At 34.3% G+C, this 20,638-nt stretch overlaps 1 protein-coding gene across 16 annotated transcripts in view; it reads left to right on the forward strand.

Annotated features, from left to right (window-relative positions):
- RYR3 (ryanodine receptor 3) overlaps nucleotides 1-20,638 on the forward strand; it is a 200,352-nt gene that overhangs the window by 174,475 nt on the left and 5,239 nt on the right. For all 16 annotated transcript variants that reach the window (XM_033062284.2, XM_033062289.2, XM_033062285.2 and 13 more), the window contains 16 exons: nucleotides 75-163; nucleotides 557-685; nucleotides 1,033-1,137; nucleotides 1,925-2,006; nucleotides 2,323-3,644; nucleotides 6,966-7,024; nucleotides 8,044-8,212; nucleotides 8,809-8,895; nucleotides 10,713-10,910; nucleotides 11,270-11,400; nucleotides 13,797-13,839; nucleotides 14,398-14,525; nucleotides 15,441-15,501; nucleotides 16,309-16,455; nucleotides 18,116-18,250; nucleotides 20,185-20,341. In XM_033062284.2, coding sequence (XP_032918175.1) covers nucleotides 75-163; nucleotides 557-685; nucleotides 1,033-1,137; nucleotides 1,925-2,006; nucleotides 2,323-3,644; nucleotides 6,966-7,024; nucleotides 8,044-8,212; nucleotides 8,809-8,895; nucleotides 10,713-10,910; nucleotides 11,270-11,400; nucleotides 13,797-13,839; nucleotides 14,398-14,525; nucleotides 15,441-15,501; nucleotides 16,309-16,455; nucleotides 18,116-18,250; nucleotides 20,185-20,341 — 3,042 coding nt within the window. The remainder of the gene's footprint in view (nucleotides 1-74; nucleotides 164-556; nucleotides 686-1,032; nucleotides 1,138-1,924; nucleotides 2,007-2,322; nucleotides 3,645-6,965; nucleotides 7,025-8,043; nucleotides 8,213-8,808; nucleotides 8,896-10,712; nucleotides 10,911-11,269; nucleotides 11,401-13,796; nucleotides 13,840-14,397; nucleotides 14,526-15,440; nucleotides 15,502-16,308; nucleotides 16,456-18,115; nucleotides 18,251-20,184; nucleotides 20,342-20,638) is intronic.

Genomic DNA, 20,638 nt, shown 5'->3' on the forward strand with positions numbered 1-20,638 from the left:
TGAAAACAGAAAAATAATGTTGTATTTTTTTTTCCTCTATATACTAACCAAGCACAAATCACTTCTTATTTCAGATTTTCAGAATTACTTACGTACTCAGATGGGCAACACCACAACAGTGAATATTATCATTAGTACTGTTGACTATCTCCTGCGTCTTCAGGTGAGGAAAAAACAGATGAAAATGGAGTATAACATATTTGCCTTTCCTTCACTTCTGTAGATTCACATTATATGGGGATCAAACACAAAAATTCTCTCTAAAAGTAGAATTAAAACAGAGAATATTTATTTATTTATTTATTTATTTAATCTATTTTTTCCTTGGAGAACAGATGACATGTCAGAATTCTGTGTGAAATCAGATGTTTGATAATGGATTTCTATGCTCACTTCTGAACAGAGTGCAAAATATTATTGTAATGAGAAATAGATTGACATAGAAATGCTAAATTTCATCTGAATTACTGATTCAAGTTTTGGTGATACAAATGCAGGCAGTAAATACTGCATAGAGAATTCAAAACTATAAAATGCAACTTTGTTTTTTTTTTAGGAATCCATCAGTGACTTCTATTGGTACTACTCAGGAAAGGATGTCATTGATGAATCAGGACAACGTAACTTTTCTAAAGCTTTGGCTGTCACCAAACAAATATTCAATTCTCTTACAGAATATATCCAGGTAAACAGAATGTGTTTCTCAAGGTACTAACAGAGATGTTCCATGCTCACTCTGCATGATCAGCTCACACAGCATGATCATGTTCTTTCATAAATTTGTAAATGCTTTGCACTTATTTTTTTTTAGTGTTGATAAAGTTACATGGAATCACTGGACCAGTGTAAAGTGGAAACGAAAACATGCAAACAGCTATAAATTTAACAGAATACAATTTGGTGTTTATGGACTAGATACCCACAGGTCTTGGAAAACCATGTAGCTTCATGGCTTCCTCAAACTTCTTTTCAATTTATTTGTTTTGGTTTATTTGACATAAATTTAAAAATGTGTTTTTCTTAATTTTTCAGGGCCCTTGCATAGGTAATCAACAGAGTCTGGCTCATAGTAGGCTGTGGGATGCAGTTGTTGGCTTTCTTCATGTGTTTGCCAATATGCAAATGAAACTTTCACAGGTATTTTCAACTTTAATTGTCACTGTGCACTCACCTTCACAAAAACCAAACTTGACATTTACAGCTCAATTATACCTTTCTGATAATGAATGTGGCAGTTCGGTCCCTTCCTCCCTGCTGCCAAAACTGGGAGATCTGTCAGAGCAGAAGCACCATTAAAAGCATGAGAAAGATCCAGACAGGGAGGGAGTGTGACATTTGGTCAACTTATCCAGCTAATGAATCAAAGACACTGAGCGTGGGGGCACAGGCGGAGTTCATTTCATTGTACAGAGCACAGCGAAGTCCCACTCCAGTGTCAGGATTCTGTGATTTCTGCCTAATGTATCCAAGCTCTGCACGGAATGCAACAGTGCAGAAAGCAATTTCATTTCTTATTAGTGTTTCTACTACCCTCTGATTTATAAGATTTCTTCCCACCTATAGAGGTATATCAGAATTTTGAGAACAGTATTTAGGACCTTAATGTCAAACACAAATCTACATTAGACTTAATCGTGTTCTGTAATTGAACTAAACAGTTCTAGTCCTCTTTGAGTGGTAGTGCATTATGCCATCAAATATTCCCAGTGAAGTAAAAAAGGATGGATTCTCTCTGAGAAAGATACTTAAAGATATTTTCAAATCTGTGTAGCAACCTTTTTTTTTTTTTTTTTTTTTTACTTTGGTACTCCTTATGTTGCTGAATAATGTGAATGAAATTTAGCTGACCATATTTAATACCATTCTTCTCTAAACTTATTTGGTTTTCCATATAAATCTTACTGTCCTTTTTTATTTTTCATAGGACTCTGCTCAGATTGAATTGCTTAAGGAACTGCTAGATCTACTAAAGGATATGGTAGTGATGCTTTTGTCACTGCTTGAAGGTTGGACCTGTTTTTCTTTATGATCAAATATGATTATTTCACCTTCCTAGTGAAAAGCACAATTATTATTTTCATCTTTCTAAACTGCTTTTTAATTGCCTTTATGTAATTTTTGGGGAAAAACACATTGTTCATATTTATTAAGACTTATTCTGGAATATATATAGTGATGAAATAGAGGGCTGCTAGAGAAAAGCATGTTGGAAGAAAAAATACTAATATTTAAGAACATTTTTGTTCTGTTTTCAGCACACACATGAAATGTCATTCTTTAAAATGTACCTGTCATAACTTTCTGTTTTACCACACTACTTAGGTAACGTTGTAAATGGAACTATTGGAAAACAAATGGTGGACACACTTGTAGAATCATCTAGCAATGTAGAAATGATTTTGAAGTTCTTTGACATGTTCCTGAAGTTAAAAGATCTGACTAGTTCAGATGCTTTCAAAGAGTATGATCCAGATGGTAAAGGAATTATTTCCAAGAAGGAATTTCAGAAATCAATGGAGGCTCAAAAGCAATACATACAGTCAGAGATTGAATTCCTGCTGTCCTGTACAGAAGCTGATGAAAACGACATGTTTAATTATGTTGACTTTGTGGAAAGATTCCACGAACCAGCCAAAGACATTGGATTTAATGTAGTAGTATTGCTAACAAACCTTTCAGAGCACATGCCTAATGATCCACGCCTTCAGAGCTTACTTGAACCTGCAGAAAGTGTTCTTAATTACTTTGAACCATACCTTGGCCGTATTGAAATAATGGGTGGGGCCAAGAAAATAGAAAGAGTTTACTTTGAAATCAGTGAATCAAGTAGAATGCAGTGGGAGAAGCCACAGGTGAAGGAATCTAAAAGACAGTTCATATTTGATGTTGTAAATGAAGGTGGAGAGCAAGAAAAAATGGAACTCTTTGTGAATTTCTGTGAGGATACAATTTTTGAAATGCAGTTAGCATCCCAGATCTCTGAAACAGATTCATCTGAGAGGCCTGAGGAGGAGGAAGAGGCAGAGCCTGCTTATGTAGTGGATATTGGAGATGATGATGAAGAAGAAAAGTCCCTGGAACCTGCTTCAGCTTTTGCAGTGGCCTGTGTTGCAGTGAAGAAAAATGTTGCCAACTTTTTAAAAATGGTCACTATGAAGAACCTAAGGAAACAATACAGGAAAGTTAAAAAGATGACAATAAAAGAGATGGTGAAAGTGTTTTTCTCCTTTTTCTGGATCCTATTTGTAGGGACATTCCAAATGTTCTTTTCTATAGTGTGGGGGATATTCCAGATCCTTTGGAGCACTGTATTTGGGGGTGGCCTGGTTGAAGGAGCCAAAAACATAAAAGTTACAAAAATACTAGGGGATATGCCTGATCCAACACAGTTTGGAATCCATGATGATGTTATGGAAGCAGAAAAAGCTGAAGGTGCTGAGCATGGCATAAGAGCTGAACTTGGGGAGTTTGTGAAGAGTGAAAAGGGAGAAACTGACTTAATTGCAGATATTTTTGGCATTCCTACAAAAAAAGAAGGATCAAAACATGGTCATGATGCTGGACTTGGAGATATTGCAGAAATCCTTGGTACTGAGATCCAGACACCTTTGGAAAACACAGTTCATAAGAAAAAAAGATTACAGGTAAATTAAAGAGATTTTGTATTTCTTTTAAGATAACAGAATAATTATAATTATAATAAACTACTGAACATTAATGCCAGATTTATTTTATATTTAACTGATTATGTAATATATATTATCAGTAAGAACACACTTTATAATCTCTACTCATTTAAAAACCAACAGGAAATTCTGTCGTAGAAAAATTCAGCCCAGTGTTTAGGTTTCAGTGCAGCAAATTGTTACTGTTTGTTTGGACTTTATTCAAAACATAAACTGCTAGCAAATTTCTAGGCACAGTTTTTTGCTTGAAATTATTTATGGTCTGGTTTATTCTGCATACCTCATATTTTCACAGTATACTTCAAGTACTTTTACAACTTATTATCTCCATAATAATGCCTTATCATTAATATCTTTCTTCTATATGCTTTACATGCAATACAGTATCCTTTTTTCCTATTATTTGAAATATATTTGCCTGAATTTATTGTTAATTTGATGTTTATAATGTAATTATTCTTTACTTTTATTCTGGTTTATAAACAATATATTTTGTTCCACTCAGTTAGACTAAAGAGAATAGATAGAACTAAATGTCAAAACTCAAATTTATTTATCATATTTAGACAGCATTATGTTGCACTTTATACCTCAGCTCTGTTTCTACTTGTAATTAAAAAATATCTTTTCCCATCTCTTTATGACATACTTCTCAGATATTTTCAAGATAAATCTAAACTGTACAACTTTTTAGTGCATTACTTTCTCTTAATTTGTATGTTTTTCTCCAAATTTTGGTTCTTGCCTAAATTGCACTAAATTTTTTGCACTTGTTTTCCTTGTTTATTAAATCATTTTTATGTGAGGACTCAAAAACTACAGTCTATTAAAATCCTGTCTCATTTAGCATAAACATAATGTGGTTGGTATCTAAAAATAACTATTTTAGGGCAAGAATCTTGGCAGGTATAATTAAACACTTTAACACTTTTTGCAATAGTTGAAGTAAATATTTCAATTCATATCTGAATAAACACTTTAGAATACTCTTTGCTTTACTTTGATTTCTAGATTTCTCACAGATGCGTTTGATACTATCAATGAAAATGCTCTAATTTTTGCAGATAGTTTGAGTTATTAACACGAATTCAGTTATGCAATTTATCCAGCTTTTACCTCTAATATGTTATCTAGTGAAACTTGCCAAAGCAATGTTTGCACTAATTCTAGTACAATTACAAGAATTGTTATTCATTTCACATTGTGTATATAACTGCCTCAAATAATCTGATTAGAGGATTGAATATAAAGAATAAGTGGAGCTTGAAGCAGAAACAGCAGTGCAAGAACCAAAAGATTCCCTTCAGGGAGTCACTGCGTATTTTTCAGGCATCTGCAATGATAAAATTCACACACATGGAAAGAAATAGAAAATCATGTCTGTGTACTGGGAAAGTGTACTGATAAGGTCAGTGTGAAATTCACCATATAGCCAGAGAAACTGCAAAATAATCAATGGAATCATATATGATGAGCCTTTTACTATAAGGTTCTACAGGAATCTATGCTGAGAGTTATGCGGGTTCACAAATTAGAAAAGAAAAGCGGTAGTGACATAACGGCTTGCTGATAAATCTAATTACTGGTAGCAATAAAATCAAGAGCTAACTGTGAAGCTAACCTTAAAATAACAGATAAAAATCAGAAGTGATGAATACAGGAGGAAAAGTTATAATTTTACCTGTAAAATGCTTCATTTTGATCTCATTGTTACTGTTTGGGTATGAAATCTTGGGAATATAATTGAGTTGTACAACAGTATCAGTTCAATGATAATGTCAGTCAAGCAAACTGAAATTTTGAATTGTTAAGAAAGGAAGAGAGGAAACCCCCCATATTATTATGCTTTATGAATATTAATTTATCTGTGTCTTGAAGACCAAGTTACCTCATTTCAAAAAGAGTGTGATAAAACTGGAAAGGATTCAGTGAAGATCAATGAGCTGTTAAAACCCGATATGGAACAAATCTTGTGTATGGAATTAAGTAGGTTAAGACTCTTCAGCCTGGAAAAGAGAAAATTGAGAGAGCATATAAGGATAAGATGGATAGTGATTTATTCATTATTCTACCACCCTACCCTGTAGAAGAACCAGGCATCATCAAATGATCTCTCAATTTCCCTCCACCAACTTGAGATCTTAGGGGAGACTCTTTGTGAGAGTTACACCTGCATCATTTAGTAGGTGAAGTTCCACAGATAATATGTGAGATACTCAAGGCAAGATCAACTTAATAAATTCTTTCCTATATCCTCATCCCAAGTACTTGTGAGAGAAAGGCATCCAGATGAGTAGTGGCAAGAAGTTACATAAACTGTATATATGTATTAACCAAAAAGAGATAACTGCTGTCAAAGCACTTCAAGAGAATGCAGGAGAGGATTAAGAGTTAAGACAGGGTTTTGCAAAAGGGAATGGAGACAAATGTCAGCCTTTTAGATTTCTTTGTGAGTCTGGAACGTCAGGGCCTGCACCTCTTAGACTTCCATTGAAGCTTAGCTATTCAAACTCCATCTGCAATGAGTTTACTTAGATCTTATAACACCAAGCCTAAAGGTGTTTGATATCCAGCCCCCAGCTTCTTTGCTGCAGTTAGCCATCTGTAAAATTGTGTACTGGGTTTTCCTTATCTCAAGGGAAAGCTGTAAAGACACACTTGTCTGGTGTGTCAGTAAAGGTTTAATGAACCATGAGCCCAGCTAAGATAAACAGCTTGAAGAAAGCATTGTGCAAGTAAAAGTTGTGTTAAGTATTTGTCTTTTTTCAGTTGCATTACTCTATCATGACCAAATAATTGGGTTTTTTAATAGCTGATAGTTACATAGATATTTTTCAGATTTTTTGTGATAACATTAATGTGTTGTTTCTTGTTTCATATTTGCAAAGGGGAGATCTGGTGCTCATTTTGCACATTCAGTAACTTCACTGAATCTTTGTGGGTGACTTTAGTGTCCAGGATATGATTTGGATGTGGTTACCTTCATCCTCAGGTGGACACATAATTTTCCTGGTGACTGTGTATAATCAAGTTGTTCAGTCAACTGGACTAGTTGGAGTATTGATAATACTATACTGAAAATGTCTATCAGACAAATTCCTGCCATTTTCACTGTTACAATACAGCCTGAGCTCTCTATTTTAAAAAATCTAACACTTTAAACATGCAAAGTGCTATAAAAATATTATTAATTATTTTGTTTCTTAGAAGACAGTAACCAAAGTTACCAGAATTTTATTGGAATGGATACCATTTTGACAATTAAAATACTTTTTGCAGATATCTGAAATTGCAAAAGAAGCTGGAACACAAAGAAAATCAGAAGCTGAGAAGGCTGAGTAAGTAAATTTTATAAAATTCCAGCTTAAATCCTTAGTACTTCCAAATGCTAAATAATTTGGCTAGAAAGAATGTAAGAAATGCTCAGTATTCAAAGAACTTTATGTACACTTTATCTCACCAGAATTTTGAAAATATACTAAGAGGTATATACTAAGTCTATTGGAAATATACTAAAAAGAGGGCAGACCATTTCACTAGGCAATGGTAATCTGATTTTTGTGGCCCTTGACAATTATTCATATATAGACCTGTGGCCATGTCTTTTTGAAAATTCCCATAAAAATTCCTTTAACTTCCTTTACAAATGACTAGCAGTCTTTTAAAAACCTCTGCAATTTATCATTACTGTTTTCTGCTTTCCCTACTTCCCACTGTAATTTTCCTGCAACAATACTGGATCATTAAAACACAATATTTAACCAGCCCAACTATTTTACTTACTGCTGTTTTATCAGTTTTTGAGTTGTGAAGCAGCAGATGCATTCCTGTCATCCTATAGATACTGCCTAAACAATATTTAAAGTATTTATCTTGCTTTAGCAGCATCCTCCAATTAAGAAGCATTCTGTCTGCCTGGATCTGCAGCCACATTGCACTAACAGATTAAAATATTTGTAGAGGCAGACAAAAGGGATTCTTACAGATTCAGAAGCTATACATAATTTTCTTTTCATCTTTTTTTTCTATTTTGCTTCATGTTTAAAATATTTACTTTAGAGTAATTTATCTTTCTCCTATTATCTGCCAAAGTTATCTGCTACTGGGGTCTTCAGGACTTTAGAACTATCATATTAATGCCTGACCATTATGTCACATATATGCAAATCCAGCTCTTTTATTTCTTTCTTTTTTTTTTTTCTTTTTTTTTTTTTTGTTGTCAGTAACTAAATTCCTCTACTGCTACATACAATATAACAACTAAATTTCAAAGGCAAACTTTACGAATTCAAATTCATTCAGGATGAATGCATTCACATTTTGGTAGATTTTTTTGTTTAGTTAACATTTCTTCTAGCATGGAAGATGGTGAGAAGCAAGATAAAGCAAAGGAAGTGCAAAATGAGCAGCTAGAAGAGGGAAAAATGAAGAAAAAGAAGAGAAGGCATGGACAAAAAATTGAAAAACCAGAGGCTGTTATGGCTAACTTCTTCAAAGCTTTGGAAATTTATCAAATAAAGATGCTTGTAAGTTTCTCTTAAATTCTTTATTCATCGAATTTTTCTTTGTACAACCCTTTTTTGATGTTTAAGGGAGAAATGTCATCGTAAAGGGAACACTGGCATGAGTGTTCAGATGATTGCCTGTAGTCAGCCTCCTGTGATTTTGCAATACTTTGTAGGGTTATATAATTAAGTGTTTCTGTGTGTAATTTCTAGCAGGACAGATGAGCCTCTTGAACTCCTTTTTAGGATCTTCCTATTTTTCAGAATCTAACTTCTAGAATCTTTAACTCTACTTTCTATTTTTTTTTTTGGTCATAAAACAGTGGAATGTTGAATTCTCTGAAAAGTCTCAAGTAGCTTTTTTCCAGTATTCTAACATATCTTTCTGTACTTCTATTTCAGTCTTCTCTGATTTATAATTTTACAGCCATTATTTTAAATTCCATTTATCATGAAATGGGATAATAGGCTTCCAAGAAATGTCCTTGCTTATTGTACCAGGTGTATGAAGGCAGCACAATCGTGTATTTACTGTTGTAAAAATCTTGCTATCTATTTTACCTATTTTGATGTTATCCACAGGTTACCTTTAATTACTTTTTGTTTTTTACTTTCAGCACTACTTGGCAAGAAATTTTTACAATTTAAGGTTCCTTGCTCTATTTGTTGCGTTTGCCATCAATTTTATTCTTCTATTTTACAAGGTAAGGTTAAGCATTTTTCTTTGAATATTTTTGTTAGTACCAGAAGATACAATAATTTAATGTTTGCAACTATTCTATTTTTATTTCATTCAGACTGAATGAAAAGAGATTTATTTATTTTCTCCTTTATAGTTCACTTTCTAGGCACTTTTTAATTTAATCATGTAAGTCTGTTATTGTTTGAATTGTCAGTCTTGTTCTGGGAAAATTGAAATTGACTTAAATAATTCAAATGTCAACACTGTTGAAATATTTTTCTTTCATTTATTCTCAAGATGTTAGGAGATGAATAGAGCATCTTCAGCAGCCTCCACCAATTTTTTTCATGAATCTTCACAACCTTTATACATTAAACAGGTTAGAATTTTATAAAGAGAATTCCCATCCATGAAAACCTCTTTTTTATTCCTTTTTTTCTTTTTTTTCTCTTTCTTTCTTTCTTTCTTTCTTTCTTTCTTTCTTTCTTTCTTTCTTTCTTTCTTTCTTTCTTTCTTTCTTTCTTTCTTTCTTTCTTTCTTTCTTTCTTTCTTTCTTTCTTTCTTTCTTTCTTTCTTTCTTTCTCTCTTTCTTTCTCTCTTTCTTTCTCTCTTTCTTTCTCTCTTTCTTTCTCTCTTTCTTTCTCTCTTTCCCCCCACCCTCCTGCCCCTTTTCCATACAAATCTGAAGTCTGGAAGAAGAGTTCTGATTTATCTACATCCTGAATTCTGGACCTTTTGATTTTCCCCTCCTAGATACAGAATGAAAGTTATAATAAGCTGATGAACCTTGTATTTTCCAATAATACATATTCTATTACATATTCTGTTACTTACAACCAAAAACTTCAAAAACAAAAGCAGCTGGCTGAACATTCAGTCTAGAAATAATGGAGTCCTGTTCTCAAATACCTTGAAAGGCAACTCCTATAACTCAATTATTTTCTCAGAGACAGGTCAGGTAAAGATGTAAAAAGCTCTTGGAAACTGGGCAGAATGTATGTACACGTTCCAGGAGAAAGATGTCATGGCTGTTTAGGGCCTCCTCTTTGTCTCTTTCCTTCCCATAGGGTTAGAGGAGATGGACTTGAAATATATGTGTAGAATTCTGCTTTTGTCTTTTTGTCTCCTTTTCTCCCCATTCTCTTCTGCTTTTCTTTGAGTCTCGTTGGTGTCAACCCCTTCTGTTGCAGAGCAAGGACAAAAGTTCGTGTCTATCAGTGCAAGTCCATCTGTCATACATGAGAAAGGGTCAGAGGGAGTCAAACAGGACTGAACAGGACTTCAGCTTTCAGATAAAGCTGTCAAAAAAGCAGGCCTAGGGATTTTATTTTAAAGGGCAGGTTTTTAAAGTCACTGGAAGAATGTAGGACAGTATGTCAGCTGATGAAATACTGTATATAATTTGCAAGCTCTAAACTGAGTCATGAAATAAAAAGTTATGAACAGTGTATAAGCTGATTATATGAAAATTTTGCTTCTTTTTAAACTCAAGTAATCAGGAGCTATGTAAAGTACAAAAACCCCCTGAATTCAGTCATAATAGATAACCCTGTCATTCCTTACTTCTTCCAAGAAATTCCAAATTTTTGCATAACTTTTTCATTTGTTTTAGTTTTGCTATGGGATTATTAGAGAGATTTGTAAACTGTCTGTATTTGCTTTTTCCAGATTTTATTTTCAGTGACATGCCATGATGTGGAAACTTCTGCTGTGCAAACGAAGAACGTGTAAAGCTAATGATCTATCATTCTTTGAGCAGCTTTGCAAAAATCATGTATCATTAGAGTAGAGAAAGCTTTTAAGTTTGTTTTGTTTTCAATGTGCTTGAATTTTTCTCAGGTGACAGAAGAGCCACTTGATGAAGTAGAGGAAGACTCTAATCTCTGGAACTCTTTTGCTGAAGAGGAAGAGGAGGAGGGCATGGTGTTTTTTGTTTTAGAAGAAAGTACTGGCTACATGGCACCCGCCCTCAGAGCACTGGCAGTCATCCACACTGTCATCTCCTTTGTCTGTGTGATCGGATACTACTGCTTAAAGGCAAGTTCTTAATCTTACTGCCAACCTGTTAAACATTGGCTGTGTCCCAAGGCTGGTGATGCTAATACTGGAATACTTGTTTGCTCCCAGCTGTTTACAAATTCTCACTGCTCAATAGGTAGAGGTTTTCCTCCTGTATTCTGACCAGCAGAAATGGAATTAACTTTTCTTCATGATAAAAAGCAGTGTGTGAGGGAGGGCTGGGCCTTGACTGCCACAGTGGCCACTGCTTAGAGGCTCCCTGGGCATTGATCTGCCTGTGGGAGATTTGAGTGTGATGTTTAGTCTTACATTTTTAGTGTTATAAAGAACCAAAAATGCAAAAACCATGACAAAGCTGGCCGCTGTCATTTTCACAGGTCCCTCTGGTTGTATTCAAGAGGGAAAAGGAGGTAGCTAGAAAGCTGGAATTTGATGGGCTGTACATAACTGAACAACCAACTGAGGATGATATTAAAGGACAATGGGATCGCCTTGTTATAAATACTCCGTAAGTAAAATTAAATTACTCTATGCTTATAAATATTATAGCTCATAAAGCCACTGACCTTTCCTGTTCACCTGCCACTTAGTTCATCTAAAAGAAAGGCATTTTGCACCTTATATTAGATGCTACATTAGTAGATTCTAATGTGAAGTCCTGTATTATCTGTTTATTTAATATATACTATGATAACACATACATTCCATATCCTTTTCATTTTCTAGGGTTTGCAAGGATTAAGTATTTTACCTCACAATGTCTTTCCAAGACACTTCACACATTAGTTTCTATTGAGAAAGTTTTAAAAAGATAACTTCCATCCTTTCCAGTGACTCTATTTCACTTGTACAGTAATATTCTCCTTCCTTTCTTTCCCATTCCTTGTTAAAGAAATTTGCATGTGATGAGAGGAGTGAATCCAGTGAAAAATAGCATTCCTAGAATTTGAGTAGGTCTGACAGGAATTTTTGTCAAGTTGTAGGCATTAGCAAATACTGTAGTAGTCACACACTGATTCTGAGAGTTTCAGTAAGCTGCAGCAGTTTGTAGGAGTGGCACAGACAAACACAGCAAGTCAGCTCTTTTCCCACAGAAAGAATGCCTTGACTACAGGCTGTTTTTCAGAATTTACTGGTAGGTTTAGATTAGCTATTAGAAAGAAGTTCTTTACCCTAACAGTGGTGAGGCACTTAAACAGGTTGTCCAGAGAAGCTATGGATGCCCCAGTCCTGGAAGTGTTCAATGCCAGGCTGGATGGGGCTTGGAGCAACCCAGTCTAGTGGAAGCTGGCCCTGCCCATGGCAGGCGGCTGGAACCAGATGATCTTTAAGGTCCCTTCCATCTATGCTTCCATAATTAGAATTTCTAAAATACTGGAAATTCTTGAATGTTTTTTTGTCCTACACCTAATTTTTAAGACTTTTTCTTAAATTCATACAGCAGTATGGACTAGCATGTATTATTAAAGTTACAGCAGAAGGTAATTGGGAAACGGAAGAGCTTGCTTATTTTTCAACCAGTTTCTTTCAGTAATGATAGCAACCCATCTAGATACCCAGTAAGTTTATCTTCAGAAAAAAAAAGCATGAATTAATGAAATATATTGTCAACTTATCCCTAATGACATGCTGTACTGTCTGTTCTCAGCATATTGCACAGTTTACTAAAATTAAACAAAAGATTCGTACTAATTTAAGCAGGCTAATCCTTCCCTCAGATGTTAACTGAATCTCAAGGTTTAGTGCAAGTACTGAAAGATCAGCATAACCACTTCTGGAGAGTATCAAGTGTTCTGTATAAACTGAAATGTACTTTCTATAACTGGAAAAAAGTAATTAAAAGTGTGAAAGATGTACCCTGACAAATAATTGGATATTTTTGGTAAAAGAGATAGGCTACGACATATTTTGCTTAAAAGCCTGAGAAATCAAGCAAAAAAATAATACAGAGCATTTGACTAGAATATACCATCCATTTGAGTCACTATAAGCATTTGTCTTTATCCAGATTAATTTAATTCAGAATTCCAATTCAGAAAGGTAAAAGTTGGAGCATAATCATTGGGAAATTTGCCTCACATCCTACCAGAACACTGTTCTGGAATCTTATTTTTCTTGTGCTAGCACTTACTTCATTTTACGAATACTGTCCTTTAGTTTAAGTAGTTATTTTTCTCTTTTACATTACTGCATATTTTCTCAACTCAGTGTTATTTCCAGGAAATAAGGAGAGAAAAATCTTAAATTTTGTAGTATTTCCTGCTAACTGGCATTCCTCAAAATGGATATAAGTATACAGTAAGATTATTAGAATGAGCATTTCCTGGATACTGCTATATAAAAATATATATATACTACATATTGGCAAATTATTTTGAATTTTCTTGGCAAGTTTAATATTTTAAAACTTTCTGTTGGTAAACAGTTGACTGGTTTTTAAGTGTTCAGCTTCTATTTGAAATGTAATTCAATGAACTTAAACATTATTTATGCTTTAAGATTCTCTTATTTTTCTCTGATAATCATTCTGTGGTTTGATTTTTATGACTAGGGTTGATAAAGTATTTATTTAGGAGATAAATGATGTTACAGTGACTAACCTGCTGTTATGGAATTGTTACGCTTATTAGGTGACAGTATTTAGCCTGCTGTCCTTTTGTAGCCAGTCATGTTTGGGGATGGAAAAAAGAAAGGGGGTGTGGAGAGGGAAAATGATATCGTAGCAAATTAATAACAGCTGTTGTCCACATGAATAGAAATCATTCTCCTAATCTGAAGTGCATCGAGTGAACAAAATTTGCAGTGATCAGGAACACAGTATTTTCTCTTTTATTTTGTTGGGGTTTTTTTTCATTTCTCCTAACAATTTAAATAACTTGAAATATCCTTGCCTTACCTATGTAGGTCCTTCCCTAACAATTATTGGGACAAATTTGTGAAACGGAAGGTAGGCTTTTTATATTTCTATTATGTTTTTCAGAGCAATAATCTACTATTTCATTAATTTGGATATCTGTATAATATGCTTCTGTACAAATAAATACAGAAATATCTGAGAAGTGGAATTTTTTTTATCGAAATCATTGTGTTAAATGTCTCAGTGAGCAGGCAGCTGTGGCGTAGGTGGGAGGAGGGAGGAAGGCAGAAGGCTGTGGTTTCCTTCCTAGACTCAGACATTTGAAATAACTTTGTGCTGTCAATCAGCCAGCAGGTCTAATTTACAATCATTGCCATCTTTAGGATACAAAGCCCCCTCATTGCCCTAAAAAAAGAAAAAACATGCCAACTTAAATGACAGCAAATTATACATAAGCTTTCAGATAATAGCCTTTAATGCTTCTGTTTTTCTTTTTCATGCTCCCCTGGTTTCCTGGGAATTCTTACTGTACTAGTAGTGCTAACTGTGAAGGACTTATTTTTTAATTCCTGACAACTACTGGTCTAAAGTAGATGAATGTCACTGAGGAGTTTCTGTGAGCAAAATCTTCTCTTCTTCCCTTTCTAGGTTATTAACAAGTACGGGGATTTATATGGAGCAGAGCGCATTGCAGAGCTTTTGGGTTTGGACAAAAGTGCCCTTGATTTTAGTCCAATGGAAGAGAGTGAACCAGAAGAGGCATCTCTTGTGTCATGGTAGGACTTCTGAACTTCTCAGACAAATGATGTGTTAGTATAACTTCACCATCAAAGATAAAAATGGATTTCATTTTGAAACTGTTGTGATGTTTTTCTCAACATGGAAAATTCAAATGGATAAGTCTTCCTAGTGAGGAAGTAAAATAAAATAGCTTTTTGTTTGTTCTAAAACACAGTTGTGCTATAAAAATAAGAAAAAAAATCAGCAAATTTATGCTGACTGATATAGCTGGCCATTCTTTAATTTTAAAAAATAATTATTGCAGTATTTAAAAGATCTTACAACAGAGTTTATCAACCAAAGGACAGAAGAATTATTGATAATTAACCTAGAAAACAGGTGTCTTGTACAGATTCAGCGATGTTTTCTTGACTTGGTCAGTCAGTCAAGATGAGAACTTGAAAATGTCCTGGTCCCAAGTGATTTATGCTCCTACAAGGGTTGGTTTTCTCAATACGTAAGATGAACAAGAGACATTTCCCTTTGCATACCATCCAATGGTTAATAAAATATTTAGAATACTGCAGAAGGCATTACCTTTCCTCTCGGTTATTCTGGCAATATTTCACACTAGACAGAACACTTACCTCTTGAATTTAAGCAATTTGTGTTTCACATTTCACTACTTTTGGCATGGATTTTAATTTTTTAAGGCTGGAATATGGCAGTATTATTCTTCCTGAAATTGTTGCACCAGTTTTGTTGGTTTAGAAACTCTTTATGGTGCTCAGAATTAATTAATACCCTCTAAGAAATGAAGCACCCAGATCACTCAAAAAATGAACAATTAATTTATATCACCACCTTCAGCAAAAAAATGTGAAGTGCCAAAACAAATTTGCTGTTTATAAACATAGATTTCGATATTTATTTTTGACATTTATGCATTTCAAACATTTTGTATTTCTTAGGCTAAGCTCCATTGATACAAAATATCACATTTGGAAGCTCGGAGTTGTTTTCACTGATAATGTGAGTATGTAAGCCTACAAGAATATGCTTTGATTTACTCTAAACATGTATGTCCTCCACCATCTGCTTTTATCTTAAACAAACACAAATAATATTGCATTACTGAGCTATGTTAAAATATTTTTTTCTGTCTTGTGATTAAAGGATGTTTTAATCAGAATTATATACTGCACTGTAGAGATGGTTACAACTGCTACGACAGTACATTATTTCTTAAATTAATGGTTTAAAAGGTAGCTTAATAATTATTGTTACTTGCGCATATCACTGACAGTGGGCAAACCTCTTTGGTTCAGCCTCAGTGTTCCCACTCAAGTAAAAAATCTCCACATACCCCTGGGAGTGCTAGAAATCCCTGCCGTTGAAAAGTGGGACTGAGCTTTTGCAACATAAAGTGATTGACTGGAATTCACATGTTCCCAGGCTAGTCATGCTAGCTCAGCAGAGCACCATTCATCTTCAAATAAGTTATTAGCACTACCAATCATTGGTTGCTCTATCAGGAAACACCTGCCTTCCATAACCCTGCCAGTGCCAGGATGCACAGATTTTTCACATCCTTGTGATGTCTGCTTTCGGGGTTGTTGAGTGAGGCTGGTCTCAGTGTTTTCAAGAGCCAAAGCAGTGCGATGTCCCCCTCCATCACTGGCAATTCTCAAAAGTTGGGTGAAGTTTGAGCTGTTTAATCCCTACATAGGCGAAGTGTCCTACTACAACAACTTGAGTGATTTTAAAACACTATGTTCTGGATCCAGTAATCTACATCAGCACCTGCTAATCCTCTGCCACTTTTCACTTTCTCTGCAGTCATTTTTATACTTAGCTTGGTACACAACTATGTCTATCCTTGGGCACTACAACAATTTCTTCTTTGCTGCTCATCTGCTGGATATTGCTATGGGTTTTAAGACATTACGAACTATTTTGTCTTCAGTCACTCACAATGGCAAACAGGTTAGTGCTACATGCAAAGGTTTGAAATTAAATGCACTTTGTAAAATTACTGGAAAAATATTTGTTGTACTGGAAATAATGGAATGCAATTAATTTTTATCATGCTAGGATTGATCATATCTTCTGCAGCACACTTGATACATGTTAAATCCTATGAAGTTGTAACAATCTATACCCACCAAGTGATGACAGATGAAGTGTTGTACAATTTTAGAAATATACAAGAATATGACTTATTACTTAACCTTCTATATTCTCAATCATGACCTGATTGGTGATAAATATTAAGAATATATAATCCCTCCTTAGCTACAGCAGTAATATTGATCTGGGTATTGAGATTTCAGTACCTGGCTAATAAGAATGTGCTTAAAGGTGTGGGCATTCTGCACTGTAGAATATGCTTCTATAGCACTTTGTCATGCAAAAATCAGGCTAATAAAACATACTTCTAAAACTAACAGTTAAAATTTCTGCAGGAAATCATGCTCTGATATCCAAAGAATCCATGTTCCTAGCTCGCATAACAACAAAAACCAAGCTGTATGGTTAGTTTTAAACTCACATTTAAGAAATTTAAATTCCCCAAAATACAATTTCAATCATACACATTCCATTCCTTCTCAAATGCAGTAACATACTCTCAGCCCACTCCTATGCCCTGCTAGATTTGTCAAAACATTTTAAATCCTATGATGTTTTGGAAGAGGCATAAAAATACACCCACAGAAGGTGATGACGTGTTATCATCACACAAACAAATGAAATCTCTGATTTTATACTATTTGTTTTACTTCTGGATCACAAATTCCGCATTAGTTTTAATGACTATATTGATTTATGTATCTTCTTTATGAATTTTTTTAAATTGTAATAGTCAAAACTGAGCATACTTGACAAAACTGTTTTAAATCAAGACCGTGGCTTTTACATTCTTAACAAGCAATGAATAGTTTTTCTAATCCTGTTGCTTTTTTGGCTATTAAATATGAACACTGAAAGACAGCTGCAGATTTCTGAATTGAAATGTTCACTTTGGGAGCATGCTGACAGATCTGCAGATAGTGATAATTGTTCAGCTTGCCCTTCAATACTCTTATGTTTCTTTTAAAACAGTAAATACTGGTTGTTGCATTTTTTACAATATGTAGCTTTCAGTAAACTGCTCTCCAGAACTGTATCGTCTAACACCAACTTCAACAGACAACATAAACTAGTCTCATTAACTGCTAAACTTTTTCACCTAATGATTTTATTTTCTTACAGGCAGGACCTGGAAATTACTTATTCTTCTCTAAAAAGTTTTCTCTCCATTTCAAGAATGGTTTTGCAAAACAGCTTCAGAAGAGAAAATAGATTATGATAAGTCTTTATAAGTCCTAATAAGTCCCAGCTCAAATTGTCACATTATCTAAAGGATTTTATTTTTATTATTTAATTTTTATAGTATATCCAATGTTTCAAGTTACTATAATTAAGCTTTTAAACTAAAAAGTGTAAAAAATTGCTTTGGTGAGACACGCATAATTGCTGTCTTTAGTTTATTGGAAAAGATACAATATGACCCATTTTCAATATTTAAGGCAATGCACCAAGCAGGCATGCCTCTTCTGACAAAATTATATTGAAACCTATTTTCATGTCATGTCTCCACACACAGCTTGTGCTTACTGTGGGACTCCTCGCTGTAGTAGTGTACCTTTACACAGTGGTGGCTTTCAACTTCTTCCGCAAATTCTACAACAAAAGTGAAGATGAAGACGAACCAGACATGAAGTGTGATGACATGATGACGGTAACTAAAACATCACCTGCATGCCCCAAATATCATCCTGAATTCTCAAATGGATACCTTAGACAGAATGATAAGTAACGAGGGATGTGTTTGTTGTTAAATCCATTGGGTTCTTCTTGACACATGTCATTTTGGAAAAGCGAATAGTCTTGAAATTCCCTCTGCATTCTCCAGAGGTCTAAACTCAACAGCAAATAGATGTAGGAAGGTATTCTGAATTTTTATCCCAAATACTGTGGTTTATGATGTCCCAGAATGCTTTTACAGCTGAGGATGGCAAACCCTCCAAGTAAAAAAGGAGTTTATTGACAAACTGGTCAGAACTTCAAAAAGAAGCTGTTATCACAACAAAGAAACCCCATTTGTCTCCAAAGTTCACAAGCGTGCAAGCTCTTCTCATCCTTATTTAGGTTATATGAACTATGTGATGTTATTAGCACTAGTTATAAAAGCCTGCTCCAAAATTAAAATTAGCAATTTAGTCATGAAGAAGTCAAAGGTGAGAAAGTAGAAACTGCAACTTATTATGGGTGACAATCTTATATTACCAATTTAAGATCTGATTTCTACCCATCACCACTGATGGTTATTTCTGTCAAAATAACATATACTCTACAGATACATATTAATGTCTGAAGAAGATTTGATTTTCTTTCTGTATACAGAAAACACAAATTCAGGTATTAAAAATGTAATATTCTGAGTTTGGGGCCAGCTGATATCTCCCATGGAACAGAAACTCTGTCCTGCATTTTACACCAAAGACAGAATAAAATACATCAGAACAGAAGTGTATCATAGACTTCACAGAATGATCCTCCCTATTCTTGAACATTCTTTTAAACACTCATGCAGGTTAGATATGCAAATTACAGAAATTATGAAAGCTGCCCAAACTTTGTGAGCTGAATACTATGGCCTGGTCATAAAATAGGTGTAGAATAATTAAAATAATAAAACAGTACTACATTTTAAACTACCCTAACAAGTGAGGTAAATCAATTCTAGACCACATTTTTAAGTATTATTAAATTAGTACTAGCATCTTACGTCATCAGCAAAATTGCATTATAAAAATAGATGTTTAGTGTTTGCTAAAACTCCAGGTTATTTAACACCCATGCTCTCTAATGTGACTCCAGAAAACTGACTGTGCTTAGATACTGATATTGTTTTTAACCCACACTGTGTGGCTGAGGTAGTTTACAAGATTCTGTAGCCAATCATACAGGGCCAGTAGTTTATCACTCCTGCAGAAGATTCCACTCCAAAATACTTACAGAGTTTAAATACACAGATTATTAAAGATTTTTTAATTAAGGTTTATATGTTCAAAAATGTGGCAATATTTTGTAAAGTGATTTCTTCTGCATTGAAATGAACGTCATTTCACAGATCACAACTAATTTACAATATCATAAATCGGACATTTAGTATTGCAAAATAATTTATCTAGAAACTACCTACACACAGGTAGATCTACTTGTGAATATTCAACTATGGCAGCATTTTCTACATTTCTAAACTTCACTGCAAGACTTGAAAATATGCCCTCTGCTTATTCAGAGCTAGATAGAACCTTAGGAATTAATATAAGGAGTAGAATATAGTCAAATATAGTAACAGTAAATACAAGAAAAATACCCCCAAATAGTCTCAGTCTGAAAGTAAGACCCAGGGAGCGAGAAGCAAATGACAGCTGATGCTGACTCTCCCTCTTAGTAAGTGTACCTGAAGGTGGAATCATATTAGTTAAGACAGTAACAGACTTTTGGTGCAGTGTGTTTGATACATGAGGAATGATATTGTATGTTCTTGTTACTATAAGTTGTCAAGAATTAGCATAGCAGAATAATTTTTTAAAAAAAAGAAAAAAAAGAAAAAAAGAAAAATTCATGGAAAATATATCTGTAATTTTCCTCTCTCTTTTTTAGTGTTATCTGTTCCACATGTATGTAGGTGTAAGAGCTGGTGGTGGCATTGGAGATGAAATTGAGGATCCTGCTGGAGACCCTTATGAAATGTACCGAATTGTCTTTGACATCACATTTTTCTTCTTTGTCATTGTTATCCTACTGGCCATTATTCAAGGTACCATCACTTACCTTTGTAGACATTGTTCAAAATTAATTAATCATTGAAAACCATATTTATGTTTGAGGCAAATTTAGCAATATTGCTGGAAAGACATTTTTCTGAGTTTATAAACCATTAATTCTGAAAGTAGTACAGTAATTTCACGATTATAAGCCGCACCATTTTGACTGAAATTTTGGTCCCAACCCAAAGTGCGGCTTATAATCAGGTGCGGCTTATATATGGACAAAGAACGAAAAGTTGCTGTTTTAGTTTGGAGGACAGGTGTCTGCTGAGAAAGGCAGGAGTTTC

The sequence above is a fragment of the Catharus ustulatus genome, chromosome 6, assembly GCF_009819885.2.
Source record: "Catharus ustulatus isolate bCatUst1 chromosome 6, bCatUst1.pri.v2, whole genome shotgun sequence".
In the NCBI taxonomy this organism is placed as follows: Eukaryota; Metazoa; Chordata; class Aves; order Passeriformes; family Turdidae; genus Catharus; species Catharus ustulatus.